Source organism: Protopterus annectens, chromosome 1.part0 (assembly GCF_019279795.1).
Source record: "Protopterus annectens isolate FY-2018-M chromosome 1.part0, PAN1.0, whole genome shotgun sequence".
NCBI lineage: Eukaryota > Metazoa > Chordata > Ceratodontiformes > Protopteridae > Protopterus > Protopterus annectens.
In genome coordinates, this window is record NC_056725.1 from 861,680,289 (window position 1) to 861,692,697 (window position 12,409).

Consider the following 12,409-nt stretch of genomic DNA (forward strand, 5'->3'; position numbering starts at 1 on the left):
ACTCAAGGTCATAAGCATTGCTCACTTCCAAATTATCAGTTAGTCTGCTAGAGTTATAGGAAGGGATAACTCCCCATCAGCTGATATATTACAAATTTATTTGAAGTAAATATGACATGCTTTCTTCCCCATCCCCGTCACAAACTTAATAAACATACCCCCACACCCTACTCTGAAAATAAAATTCTTAGCTAGTGCTGGTGAAGCAGTCTAGTGTAAAGGCAGATGATGATGGTGTTACAGACTATGGGAGAGAGCATGAAATATAAATCAATTGCATATTGGAGCAGTGCACTATTGTGGTTACATGCAGTGTTAAAAAAGGATAGTTAAGGAGGAGTTATGAGTGGTGCAACACTGCTTTAATATCATCTTGGCCTGCTATCTGACAATGTCAGCTGCTACATGTCCCTGGCCTGTTTGCTTTGATTGATCTTACAACAGTGATGATTCTTGAGTTGTGAGTGGCAACAAAAATAATTTTTAAAACTTTAATAAAGTTAAATTGCTTTACTTGTAGTTAAACTGTTTACTTGCACACATCAGGGTGAAACAATGGTAATAGTTTCATAAGGGAGGGAAGGAAAAATTAAAGGAGTCTTGAATCACTGGACTTGTTCCTTCTTGAATAATGAAAGACTGAAGCAATTTGATATGGAATTTTAAATGCTGAGGGAAGGAGCAATCAGAAATGAATGGAGAGTCACCACAAAGTCTTTGAGAAAGGACAGCTTATGAGACCCAGAACAGAGAACAAACACCCGCGTGAGAGATTTTAGGCACTGATGATGAAATACTGCTTTCTGCTAAAAGTGAACACATGAAGTAGATTACCTAGGCCAACACGGAAGGACTGTGGCTGACCAAGTTCGCAGATGACTGCAAACTGGGTGCCATAATCAACTCTCCAGCCGACACAAGCATCTTCCAAAAGGGCCTCATAGAAACAGACAACTGGTGCCAGAGCCATGGCCTCAAGCTAAACGCCAAAAAGTGTATAGTCATCCCCTTTGGCAAAAACAAAGTGCCCACAAATTACCACATAGGTGGTAATCCATTAAGTACAGAAGAAGTAATTAGGGACCTGGGGACCCAAGTTGATAGCAATCTCTCATTTGACAACCACGTGGCCAAAGTGGTTAGCAAAACATTTTATATAGCCCACCTAATCATGAAGGGATTCACATCTAGATCAGGGAGGTCATTGTGCCTCTTTACTCATCCCTCATCAGGCCCATAATTGAGTATAATGCCCCTTTTGGGATGTACCTTACCAGACACCTGCAGCAACTGGAAAGACTCCAAAAGTACCTCAACAAGAGGATCAAAGGGCTCAAACAGATGCCATATGCTGCCCGGTTAAAGAAACTCCAGCTCTACTCAGTGGCATACTGCCTGCTCAGAGGCGATCTGTGCGTGACGTATAAAGCCATGTCCAACCCGGAATTAATGGACATGCTGCACCTCAGAAAATCCAAATCCCATTGAGCTACGCGCTTGAGAGACTTGAACCTCAGCAATGAAATAAATAGGACATGCTGGAGGGACAAATTCACAACCCAGAGGCTCCCTTCACTCTGGAATAAAATCCCAGTCCAGGTTAGGCAGAGTCCCTCATTGACTCTCTTCAAGAGGAATCTTGATGAGTGGATGGGAGATCGTACGTTTACCCTGGGTATCACTTCTGTGTCACTGTTAGACAGAGGCACAGTATACTAACCTCGAAAAAGGGCATAGCAAAATTAATTTAAAATGGGTGGCGAAAGCCAAACACACTCTGGCTAGGCTTATAAATGCCCTAGGGCAGATAGCCTAGTATGAACCTATGAACCTTGGCAGCTGTACCACCTTATCTTTAGCAGGTCATATGCTGGTATTTAATACAAAACAATGGCTGCAGAGCTACAAAAAACATGGTCAGGTACAGATGATATTCAATGCCCTCTTCAATTACCACACATGTGCTTAACATTTACATTTTCTCTTAAACTTTGTCACAATCTTTTTAACCCAATAACATTTCCATAGGGTACATATGGAAGTGTGTGTGTGTGTGTGTGTGTGTGTGTGTGTGTGTGTGTGTGTGTGTGTGTGTGTGTGTGTGTGTATATATATATATATATATATATATATATATATATATATATGGGTCCACTTTTAAATGCCGAAATCTCAAGTTTTAAAAAAATGAACCCAAAACATCGAGATTTCGGTATCTCTACATTTAAAAGTGGGGAAAAAAAGACAGACACCTAAAATAAAGTGTTTGCAGTAGGGCTGCACCCCTCCACATCCACCTACTTAAATATACCAGCTCGAGTATGTGCTACAGTGAAGAAATGTCTGTTTCTGTGCACTTTTACGTTCTCTTCCTGATATCTCCCAGTGTTTATATATAGAGAGCTGCAAGCGCTTGCTTTATAAACACTCATTTTTATTTTTTTTTGTTTTTCTTTTTTTTTTTTTTTTAGATACGAAAAAAAATTAGATAAGTAAACATTTATATATATATATATATATATATATATATATATATATATACATACACAAAATCCTGGACTTTTGACTGAATCCAGTACTAGTAATATTCCAGAGCATTAATGTCTCTTGCTCTTCACACCTTTCCTCTTACTTTACTTGCTCTAAGGTTATTAAGAGTAAGCACCACTTAATTATATAGGATTTAATTGAGACTGAAGACATTGTGAGACTACTACAACCTGTTGCTACTGAGTAATGAAGAATTAATTAGTTTTGACAGGTATCTAAGATACAAACACCTTTCATGATGTTCAAAATGATGAAACTGATAACCGTTACATGTAGTGCTGGATTTCTGAAATGTTTTGTGAATATATTTTAACCCAGCTGTCCTAAAGCTTAATTTATTAGCATGAATCCTTGCTGCCTCTGCCTTTAGTGCATCTCTTCTAGCATGGTAACGCATGACATACATTAGTGTAGATGATGAGAAAAGTTTGCTGTAGCACAGTGCTTTAGAAGATCTTTGCAAGACATATTGTTATTTATCAGACGTTTTCACACTTTATTGTATCATATGCTGTGTAATTTGCATATGCTTAAATTGAGTAATGTATATTTGAAATATTCATTTTTTTTTTTCATTTTGTTGACTGGGCAGATCAAATGGGTTGAAAATGAGTGACCCCCTGCATTAACTCTCCTCTTTCAACAAATCCTTTAAGGACCTCAGCAGAAAAAGGGCCAAACAATACCTCTCTATCTAGGGCAGTATCCAACATCTCAGCTTTGACATCATGTGGTAAAATTCTGTGAACATGAGTGAGTACACCAACTCATTACTGATCCAATGGTACCTGCTGTGGATACAGCATCAGCAGACTCAAAAGAGCACTTTAAAGAGGGATTGGTTACCTGAGAAGCAGAATTTGTTGTTAAGAAATCCAGATACATTAATTCCTGAATTAGGCAAGTTAGCAGTTATAACCTTATATTTTCAAAGGAAACAAAAATAAATGTTGCCATATGGGTCAAACAATTCAGAATTCTGAAGGCTGCAGTAGAAAAAAAATATACCTTTCTCCCAAACTTATCAAAGGCTTTCCCATCTTTGTTAGAAAGAATAGGGTTAGCAATAACAGGATGTTTGGCAAAATACAGTTTTGCTAAAGAAATATTGCAGGGTGTGATTTGGGATTTGAAAATATGTGTGTGTGGGTCTGATGAGCCTTATATAATTTATCACACTTTCTGGGGGCAGGAGGATTAGTCCCAGGCATACTGCAGGCTGTCAAGAAAATATCCTCAAATGCTGGGTAAGATAGGATGAATGGCTGCATGCTGAGGAAAATCCAGCTGTAATAAGTCATAATATATTTGCTGAAATACTAGAATTTCATTCTGTTCTCAATGAAACAGCTCTTTTATTCTGGCTATAGTTTCAGAAAAAGCAAACGCTTTAGGGAGAATCTGAACAGCTTTTTTCAAAATCAGATTCCCCTTCCTGCGGCATAGGTACTGGAAGAAAAATCCCATTCTAATTCCACACCATCAGACTGGGAATGATAAACTAAAAGAGACTGAAATCTTTTTCTTTTAACATTTTGTAACAAATCAGACTTTAAAAGATGAAAGGCTTGAAGTAATCCCTTAGAAAAACTTAACCAACCTTCCCTGTTCATCCTATGTAAAGCATAAAACATGCCTAAATTTCTGTTTTCTTTTACAAGGAGACCCCCCCCCCCCCAGAATAGACCAACCCCTATGATGAGGATCGTCTTGAGGAATCAGGCTCCTTAGGGCAGCTTCAAAGTACAGCATCATCAGCATCCTCTTCCAAGACCAACAAGTGTGGTTCTCTCTTACTCAAAGAGGACAAACAAACTGCAGTGTGTGTCTCTGCCCTTAACAACTTCTCAAGGAGCAACACTAGGGGGATCAAGAGAAATAAAATATCATCCTTTTACCTAAATATTTTACAACTTGTCTTCTCTACCACACTTCTAACCCTAATGATATGCTCAAAATATGCAATGCTTATCTAGATACACGCTTTCCCTTACAAAGTATAAAGCCATTTACTTCCTGCAAGAATTTAGAGCTACTAGAAATGTATACACACATACATATTTATGTAAATACTTTACTGTATATACCTATCTTACAACTATGTTTGTTTTCTTCTGCGAAATGTAGCTGTTATTTTCCTGAGAACTGGCTAAATTCATTTGTTAATATAAATGTACTGTGATGGGACTTTTCTCCCCGGGCCTCCAGTGAGACTTCATGGCCAACAAAGACCAAACAATCAATCAATGACTGTTTTGAGGTACCTGAAATGGCCACAGCAGAGTCACTCATTGCAGGATGTGACAGTAAGGAAGTCAGACTGACTACCAAAAACTCCTGTAAAGTTTTCTTATTGCAGATGAGGGAGAGAAGAACCAAACAGCCCAAAGTGTGGTCCATGCTCTAGCCAAAAAAAGTGCCTGATAACTGGGTAGTGGAGCTTTGAGTAAGTAGGTGAGCTACCCAACAGCAACTTTAATATTTAAGACAACCTCCAAAACTGAGTCCAAGCCCATATCTTTAATAAAATTACAACAGTTTTACATACAAAACATAATTTTAAAACCCAATTTCTCCAAACAGGAAAACCTGACAAAAGCTAAGAATACTGATGTAAAATTTTTAGTGAAAACACAACTCCTTGCATAACTGGAAATTTTTCTAAAGAAACAGTAAACTTGTCTTCACAACTTTCTATAAAGTGGGTTTTCCCCAGAGGGGCACTTATCTACCCAGTCTTGGTGAAGCACTAGCTGATCGTCGATCACTCGAAGCCTATAGGGAGAGCATACTTCAATATCAAGAAAGTTCTTAAGGTTTGGCACCCTAACCACTAACGTAATACAGCCATACTCAAGCTGTTCAGTGGTTAGGGCACATGAAAGGTGCTCTAAAAGTTTGGAAGCTGGCTGGTTGTCATACCCTTGGCAGAATGTAACATATAATTTAGGTTACTACAGCAGTGACATAATGAACATCCAAGGTTCCTCACACTCCTTCAAATACCAGTTTAGCTTTCCTGGGAAGAAAGCAGTGTAGTTACAAGGCACATTACTTCATGTGCTTGAATGCCTCTCTAAGGCAGGGATCATCAAGACGGCAACTATAAAAAGAAGACATCTCATCAGTATCAGAACCGAGGACCAAAATATCTTCAGGATCCCATTCTTGAGAAGACAGAGGGAAAGGAAACAGTCTCCTACTCCCAGATCCAGCATGGAAGTCACTGCTCATCCAAGCTTAGGAGAGATAAAGTGAAAGGAGCATTGACACTGTTGGGTGATACGGCCCAAATGTTCATAGCAGCACATGCCAGAGGTGGTAATAGGTTGTGAGAAGTCTACATAGGACTTCTTTGTGGAGGCATCAAAGTACATTCCCTAAAGGTATGCTCTTGCACCTTAAGAACAGATCCCACTACAAGTTAATTTTATATATTTCTATATTCATATCTATAGGTTCATAGGTTCATACTAGGCTATCTGCCCAAGGTTTCCCCCTTTAGTTTGAAGAAAACTATGCCTATTATTTGCTGTGCCTCTGTTGCAAGCAGTGACACTGTAACATTTAACTTAGGGCCAGGCTCTGGCCAGTTATCCGCGCTTGTGAGGGCCCTTCTTGAAGGGATCTGTCAAAGGCATGATCTGCCTTTGACAAAGCCAAAACTGGGTTGGATCCAAAGTCTGCAAGTTCCCTATGTCTTATTTTATGAGTCCATTTATGATCCTCTCCATGGCTTTTAAGGCTTGTCAAGCTAATGGGACGACGACGTAATTTCGGGTGGAGGCACGCCTTGTGAAGTGGTGAAGTGGAGGCGCCCAGCCCTTGCACGATCCTGAGGTGAGTGAAGATTAAACAGCTGTCCTATTAAGCTGGCCTAACTGGCCTGAGTTCGTGGGTCATTGAGTTCTGACACACACAGTCCCACGGATGCATGGTTCATGCCCGTCCAGAGCATGCTGGTTTTTGGGGAGAGCAGTTCTCACCTGGGGTGGGGGGGAGATGTTTGGGGGGATATTTTCTTCTGGGTGGGGAGAGTAGGGCACTGAAGGGGAGTTGGCCAGTAAGCTGGCAATGTGTAGGTTCAGTAATCTTCACATCATTCAGAACTCATCACATCTATTTGAACTCATTTTGAGCCTATTCTGAGTTTTCCTCCTAGTTTCCATGATTGTCTAAAAGTCTCATGCATTTTTCTCTTTGAGTCCTCCTTGGATTTTCTCTCAAAATTTTAGCTATATTTATCTATCTATATACACACACACACACACACACACACACACACACACACACACACACACACACACACACACACACACACAATATCCAAGACTGCAATACCTCAGAGAAAAGAGAATACTCTTAGATACAGAAATCTAAGACTTGGTACATGTAATCCCCCATTTTTGCATATTCAGTCTTGCTATTCCAAGACTTGCACTTACCAGTCCCAGAATTTAATGTTAACAGTGCCATATGCATGAAATGCATATTGACAAAGAAACAAGTTCACATTTCACTTTTAAAGTCACTAAAGTGTTCAATGTCTAGCCAGTCCAGATACATGATTTAGTGCTGGCAATCTTATAAAACAGCTGTAGCCTTAACTGTGCCAGTTTGCTTAGTAACATCTGAATCAAGCCACTGGGAGACTACTACAAGTGTACTGAAGATAGATGTGATATTACAACTGCAACTTCATCACACACAGAAATGGAAATGGATATACGTTTCCTGAAGCAGCAGAAGGCTGGCCCCATTAGACCATTTCACTTCCTTACAACACAAAGCTGCAATTGGCAAAAGCAATTTGCAACCCAAGCTAGAAAGTGACCCACTGGTTCTAGCCTTTGCTTCTAAGAAATATCTGTCAGAACTACAAATCATTTCCAGTAGGAGATGCCAATTCACCCTCTAATGAGCATCACTGTTTAACTCTTTAGTACTTACGGTCTTCCAGTGCAGCAGTGTGGTAATCATCTTCTATTAACATTCATCCACAAAATACTGAATTCGGATTCTCTACCAATACGAAAAGAAGTTTGCAAGTTAACAGCATGGCAATGTTAGCTACACTCCTCCACTCATGATGCCACAACATCACAAAAGCTTAAAAATAACCTAAAATGTACAAGGCATTCCTTTCCCACACTTGATGCCAAACTTTGGGACTCCCCCCTTTGGTAATACTAAGAACTGTTGCACACCCCAAATATCTAGATTACAGCTGACTAAACTGTCATTTCATAAACTTCATGAAAATAAAAGCAGAAAAATGTGGAAATCAAGAAAAAAACAAAAATGGAAATATTTACGGAAAACTTAAATGTTCCAAGGTTAGATGAAGCTCAACAACTAAAAGTTAAGATAGGAGGAAAGGAGATGAAAACGGTGGTTATAACCAAGCTGCAGGAATGTTTCCAGAAGCAGATGGTATTCCTCTGGAAGTTTTAAAGTTAAGAGGAAAGAATGTGATAAAGATCTGGAATGTTTTGTTCAATAGTATTTTAAAAGGAGAGGAACCACCAATATCCTCTTAAAAACTGTGGTGGCTGTAATAACTAAAGATGGTAAAGACCAATGAGATCCAGCTTCATACAGGGACATTTCAATTTTAAATAAGTGATTATGTCTACAATGATTAAAAGAATGGCAAATGTGTTGCCAAAATTGACAGATATGAATCAATGTGGTTTCATGGAGGGAAGGCAAACATTTGCCAACATTACTAGCACAAGGATGAGCTAGAGAGAAGCAGAATGTAAGAAAATACTGCTGTTCTTGGTGTGACTTGATAAAGAGAAAGCACTTGACAGAGTATGGTGGGATTTTATGAGTAGGGCAATGGGAGCATTTGTATTCCCTGATAATTAATAAGGCTACTTAGGAGAATATATGAGGGGTTGTAGGGAAAAAAAATCAAAGTGGGAGGGTTCTTCACTGATAACCCTGATAACTCTGATAAGGGGTTGGGAGGGAGGCCTAATGGCCTGATAACTCTGATAAGGGGTTGGGAGGGTGGCCTAATGGTTAAGGTGTTTGCCTTACAGTTTGAATCTCACAAGGGATAATTGGCTAGGCTTAAAATGGCTCACAAGGGCGGTTAGCCTAGTACTAACCTATAAACCTATAAGTTGTGTCTGAACAGATGAACCAGGTATGGTTCATTTCTTTCCCCATTACTTGCTTTACATTTAGAACCACTGTCAAAGAAAATAAGGGACTCAGAAATTCAAGTATACAATTGGTATGGTAATCAAGACAGGTTGGCTTTATTTGCAGACAATATTATTTTGTACCTGATAAAACCAGAAAAGGACGTCTCAGTATTGTGGAACATTCTGAGACAGTTTTACGTTTTTCCAGGATATAAAATTAATGAAGATAAAACAAAGGCTATAGCTGTACACCATGTACCCACCCATGAATTGGTTCAGTAATACCCATATTAATGGAGACATGATAAAATGAAGTACTTAGGAGTATGTGTTAAAAAGGAATCTGTTATGGCAGCTAAGGATATGTGGGAAGAGACTAAATCAAAAATAGTACAAAATTGAGGAAATGGAAGATCTTGTCTACAGATATTTATAGCAAGACACAAGCAGGCTTTTGGTCCCTTTAGCTTTATACACAGGTCAGGTATCTTTTATCAACCAGAGGATAAGTTATGGATAGTCATTAATAAAAAACTGAAGGATTTTATCTTGTAGGCAAAGTGGGCAAGAGGGAAGTGGGATAAGCTGATTCTTCCAGTAGAACAAGGTGGTTTAGGACTACCTGATTTGAAGGAATATTTTAGAGCTACACCATTAAGGCTCTTATATACAAGACAAGCAGAAAGCTACAATTCAAAGAGGGAAGACAGGATGATGGCGCAGTCAGGAAATTCAAGAAATAAGGACAGAGTGCGATTCTGGATGAAGATCCTTAAGGAAAATAAGAGTAATACATAATACTATACTCATAAAGTAGCAGAAAGTATTTTAAGAATTAAGACAACATAGGAATGGAGAAAGGAGTTTCTGCTGATAGGGATGACTGCAAATAGGGGTACAGAGAAAAGGCAAGAGGGGCTGGAATTAACTGGAGAAGACTGGCAAAGGAACCAAGGATCTGGGAACAAATAATTAGAGAAGGAAAGGTAATAAAATGAAGAGGTCAAGAAGCTATTTGGACTGCAGGCTATAGACTGACTTCCCTATCAGGGATTGATGTCAGGGTACAGGCAAAGAGAAAGGAAAAGGCGAATCTTAAATTAAAGACCTGCACTGGTTGAGTTTTTAGCCGAATCTAACAGCTGCTGCTGTTAAAAAAGTAATAATTAATAGGGCATGTAAAATACTACATGATAACTATAGGAATCAAACAGAGGAGGTTAGATCAGATTGGGGCGAGAGATTGGATAAGCACTTCACAAATCCAAGCACACTTAAAATAAGACTATATATATATATATATATATATATATATATAGGGTAGATGGTAAATGGTGGAGGTGTGATGGGAAAGAAAGAAGTAAATGGGAACATTTGTTTTGGGAGTACAATAAGTTGGTAGACTTAAAAAAATTCCCTACAGAGTACTATGTGAGAAATACTGGGAGAGCAAATGGATTTATCTAAGGAATATATTTTTTTGAGCTGAGATACAGGATCTGAATTGTTAAGTTTAACTCTGGTGGCTGCCAAAAAAGCAATTACTAGAAAATGGAAATCAAAGTCTAAACCAACTGTACTTGAAATAGTGAATATTGCAACAAAGATAAAGGAACTGGAATGGGATCCTTAGAAACGGGTAGGGGTAAATTACATAGAAAAAAATGAAATTGTAGAAATAATACATGTAGAAAAATGTTGTGCAAGTACAATTTATGAAATGTTGAAATTATTATATTGTACAAATGAATGTAAGTGGTGCACAATGTTTGTAATTATGTACAAGCTAACATGGTTTGTCTTATTTTATATAAATGTGTTTGCCTATGTCACAAGTTAAAAATGACTAAACTATCATACTGAGGGTATGAGTTATTGGGAAAATCATGCCCATCCTACCGTCCATGGAAAGCATCATACCTAATGAGATTAATTATGATTTTTCCTTTTCGCAATCAGATGTTATTTAAGTCATTACAATGAATTGCTACCCTACTCATGCTTTTAATACCCTACTGAAATTATGCAAACTCATTTACATATTGTATATATCTTTATATTTTGTAAGTTGCTTTTTAATTTGTGAGACATCTACCAAGGATATTTAACAATGTATCTACTATTATGTTTCTCATCTGCTGTGGATCATTCTTTACTTTCTGTCTTGTACATCTATGTTACTGTTTGATGTTATATTGCTACTTTTGTTGTTGTTTTTGCCCCTCAGACAGTGGATGAAGTAGGGTCATTATGATAATTCCACTACAAAGATGACATGGTCAAAAAACAAGCAATAATACCAGAGAGGGTTGTGTTATTGATGAAATAATGCCCATCCTACACCTATGGAAAGGCATTACTTCTCCATTAACACAAACCCTCGAGAGCATTAGTGTGCTTAGAGAATCAACCATGCCAGACAAGGTGTGTGCTACTGGGGAAATAATACCTGTCCTGCACCCCTGGAAAGGCAGCATTTCCACAATAATATAAACCTTGGAGGGCATCTAAATTGTTTTGCATTTTTCTATTACTATAAGTTTATTTTACTTTTTTGATGTAACTGAATTCCTGGCTTAATATGTCAAACTTGTTGAAATGTATGTAGTTGCTGGAGGAAGTATTCCCCATCCAAAATGTAAGTTATGCAAGTATTTAATGTCTACACACACACACACACACACACACACACACACACACACACACACACACACACACACACACTATAGCCACTTTATTGACTTAATACATCTCAGAAGTCTCATTATGTGCTGATGAGTCAAGAAAAAAAAATCACTGAATGCAAGGCATTGCAGCTGCTCCCATGGTTCTTTACTTCTGCTGATTTTGCCACATAGTGCTGCTTTGTCCCCATGAATGACTGACATTCTGGTAAACCACTAAGGCTTAAAGTCTGCAATAATGGCAGACATTACAGTTTCAAACTCCTTATTGTTAAAGAAATGCTGATGAATGTTGTAGTTGCCATCTCTCAACCCATACAGAGATGCACAAGCACATATGCATGCAAAAACATGCAAACACACACACACACACACACACACACACACACACACACACACACACACACACACACCTTTATTTTTTTAATTAATTTATTTTCTTCGTTTTTCAGCGGGCATTAATGTTCGCTCTCCAATCAAGGTGAATATTTACAGGTTGTCCATTTCTCCAAGCATAAATAAAATAAAGTAAAATAAAAAGATAGAGGTTACTAAGTGGAACCAAAAACTGAACGTAAAACAAAATTATAAAGTATAGCCAGAACAGAAACTTTTTTTAACGTATTCATATATGTGTAGAGTTCTAGGATGTGCATCATACCTGATGAGATTAATATGATTATTGAAACCTCGACTGAGACTTCTTGCTGGCATTTGGTCCAACCATAAAACTGGCTGATCGGGGTCTGCTATCCTGGAGGATTGAAATCAAGTTACAATTATTTCAGTAGGATTACAATTTAATGTGAAAAATACTTTAATCAGCAACAATAATGATGACTTTTTTAAATAATTAACTTTAATGTGGAAAACAGCACAACATTAAAAACTGGTTAAAATGAATGTGACAACTGCATAATATATTTAATGTACAATTGTGTAACAATTTACCATAACAGCAGCGATTTTAAAATATCAATGCTGCTGAATTTCTGTCTCACAGAAGGCTTGGCATCC

General features: G+C 38.1%; 1 protein-coding gene across 1 annotated transcript in view; it reads right to left on the reverse strand.

Moving 5' to 3' along the window:
* The window catches only part of TTC13 (tetratricopeptide repeat domain 13), a gene marked incomplete in the record, with an annotated part of 1,979,199 nt that overhangs the window by 821,321 nt on the left and 1,145,469 nt on the right, over positions 1–12,409 (reverse strand). The window contains 1 exon segment of the mRNA XM_044063689.1: positions 12,054–12,146. Within this exon segment, the coding sequence (XP_043919624.1) occupies positions 12,054–12,146 (93 nt within the window).